Consider the following 2,763-nt stretch of genomic DNA (forward strand, 5'->3'; position numbering starts at 1 on the left):
ATGAATGCACTTGATTACATATCGAAAAACATTACTTTTCTCTTGACAGGAAGATCTAAGGACAGATTGCGAGGGGCATATTTCCCGTGTCACCCACCAGACAAATTAACCGTGTGTTCACTTTCCTGTTTTGGCACTCATTTGTGAACTAGACGTGGGAGGAACAACTTTTGAACCTGCTTTTCTATCAATCATAGTAAACGGTTATTCAAGAAAATTGCTTTCTTTCTCGTCAGAAATACAGAAGAAGCCGCTTAATTGCACACCCAATTTGCCAGCGTTTTTCGTGCAATTATCTGGTGTGTGCAATAATACACAGCTACCCATTTGGACCGTATACAGTATACGTTACAGCTTACTCTGCACTGTGACATGTCAATGATTGCTGGTCAGCCCACAACAGTATTTTGTCTAATGCTGGGACAGTTTTGACTGCCAACACTATTCATACAATGGTAGTAAAGTACACCGTTCTGTGCTACGTATCCAGAAGGTAGATACGGTCAGGTCAGTGACAGTTGATGATCACCGCACTGCCAAAAGCGTGTTCTTTTGCTCTTTATAACAATTTCATACATGTTGTCGGTATTGCGCCTTCAACACAAGCAGTTATCGGCTTATTTGTAACACGTATGACCATGTTTAGGAGGCATTTTCAGTCAATTTGTCGAAGAGGTTTTACAAATTTTCGTGCAATTATCTGGCATTGGTGATAAGTCACTAACAATGGAGTGAATGGCAACCAATTTGGGTTTGGGGTTTCCGTGCAATTGACTGAAGTGTGCGATTATCCGATGTGCAACTGGCTTCTACTGTACTTCATTTTTTTTTGTCTTGATTGGAGTGTCACTGATCAGAGAGGTATGTGCAATGACATATTAAGTCAGGGCTAAGCAAACGTAGAACATAAACAGGTGAGAGAAGCGAGGCAAGGAACTGTGTCCCGATTAACTGGCGACCTTGCGACGTCCAGAATACCCACTGCTTGGCTCACCGCAGCCTCCAATTTTGGTGACCGAGCGAAATGCGTACTCCTGTGGGGTCGGGACCAAGATATGGTTACAGATTACTTAAATCCAGTCAACAGTAATGTTGTTTGCATATATCTGCATTAGGGGTGGGTACCGGTACAGGAAATTGAGGTACAGGTACAGTCCAGGTCCAGAAGATAAGGTTTTCTGAACCGGTCCAACAAGAAAAATTGGTTTTGTACCGGTACCCACCTGGTACTGCATAAACATACAAGTGATGGCATGTTATGTAAATATCCATGACTAACACACTACATGTGCAGCTTCTTTGCACCAGCCTGGTTTCCATCCCATTCTAGTTTTTGGTTTCTCCTCTGATCGCTTCTCCTGCTGTATACTAGTATAGTCTGGCAATTGGTAATAGACAAGAGAAATGACTGGCATTTGATACTTTGCCTTAAAATATATTTCAGCGATACCTCTGACTGGCTCCGAGTCACACAGTTCTTTTCATGGTATCATAAGCATTTGAAAGTTTGATCCCAGATACAATTTTTCCAAGAAATACACGATTCACAAAAGAAAGCAGGACCAAATGTTTCAATGGTGAGGGATGCAAAACTACCCTGCTGGAAAGTTGACTGGCTAGAACTTGGATGGATTCCAGGCTCTCTTCACTTCTCCAACCAGGAAAAAACACCCCAGACAAAGATAGAAAATGGAAATGGCAAAAAATGACAGAATTAAAACATGTCATGAGAATAGAATGATAATATAAATAACAGGAAGAGGAAAGGAACCAATAGGAATTATAGACAAGATACCTCGCCGCTGTCGTTCACAAGAAGAGTCTTGGTGTCATCTCCGCTGCCCCAAGAGGCCTGACCACGGAACAACAGGTCAGAGGGAGGGCTGTGAGTGCCGCCACCTTCAGTTGCCCAGACCTGAGCTTTCCTGTTTTGATCAAAATATTGAAAATGTCTTGAGACTTTACTCAGGTTGTGACAAGAACAATACATTGTGGACACTAGGCACCACATATATCTCACCTGTACTAGTCATTTGCATTTCAAGCCCACCAAAGGTGTTGTACATATGTATTTAGAATGCAACTGAAAAAGGCATGGGAACAAACAAATAACCAATACACAAATCAGTGCAGGTGAGGTGCAGGTAAAGATCAGAAATGCCTGTACTGCTAAAAGTTTACCTGCATTTACAGGTGATATTTCCAGCTAGAGAGTAGCTACAAGGTAAGGGTTTAGGGACTAGGCACAGGTTTGCAACATTCCTAGTACTAACCTACTTACTGTAAAGTATCAGCTCCAAGAGGACAGAACTTACCGTGACAGACTGACCAGCCTTCAGGACGTATCTGGAGGGGAACTTGTAGGAGATCTCCTCCCCACCTCCTACAGTCCTCTTCAGCAGCCAGCCACCCATGCTCATGTCCTGGAACAAACAAACAAAAGTCAGAATAGGGATTTCATACTAGTTTTACCCAATAAGCTGGATCAAAGTTGCATGCAAATTGTGATGTAACGGGTGCCTAAGCATTTCCACAAATTTTAAGAAATTTGGATGGAAAACTGCACAAATCACGGTTCTTGCACATCTCACAAGATTTGTGTGTTTAACATAGTGAATTGTGCATTTTTCATAAAATTTGTACAATTCTCATAAAATATGTAGAAATGCTTCAAATGCTTAGGCACCCATGTGCAATGTGAGTGAAATGTCACAGTTGAACAAGGTTGAAATACGAATAGCATCTTATACCCAACGTCAAGCT

The 2,763-nt window shown here is 41.9% G+C and overlaps 2 protein-coding genes across 6 annotated transcripts in view; both read right to left on the reverse strand.

The window, feature by feature from the left end:
* Positions 1-2,763, reverse strand: part of LOC118409729 (3-oxoacyl-[acyl-carrier-protein] reductase FabG-like) — an 876,245-nt gene that overhangs the window by 526,918 nt on the left and 346,564 nt on the right. The window lies entirely within an intron of this gene.
* LOC118409698 (lamin-B1-like) overlaps positions 1-2,763 on the reverse strand; it is a 23,097-nt gene that overhangs the window by 4,829 nt on the left and 15,505 nt on the right. For 3 of the 5 annotated variants that reach the window (XM_035810936.1, XM_035810935.1, XM_035810940.1), the window contains exons 8-10: positions 2,316-2,423; positions 1,796-1,915; positions 960-1,034 (exon numbers count right to left, since the gene is read on the reverse strand). In XM_035810936.1, coding sequence (XP_035666829.1) covers positions 960-1,034; positions 1,796-1,915; positions 2,316-2,423 — 303 coding nt within the window. The remainder of the gene's footprint in view (positions 1-959; positions 1,035-1,795; positions 1,916-2,315; positions 2,424-2,763) is intronic. The other 2 variants (XM_035810939.1, XM_035810937.1) reach the window with 1 other exon arrangement.

This window comes from Branchiostoma floridae, chromosome 2 (assembly GCF_000003815.2).
Source record: "Branchiostoma floridae strain S238N-H82 chromosome 2, Bfl_VNyyK, whole genome shotgun sequence".
Lineage (NCBI taxonomy): Eukaryota > Metazoa > Chordata > Leptocardii > Amphioxiformes > Branchiostomatidae > Branchiostoma > Branchiostoma floridae.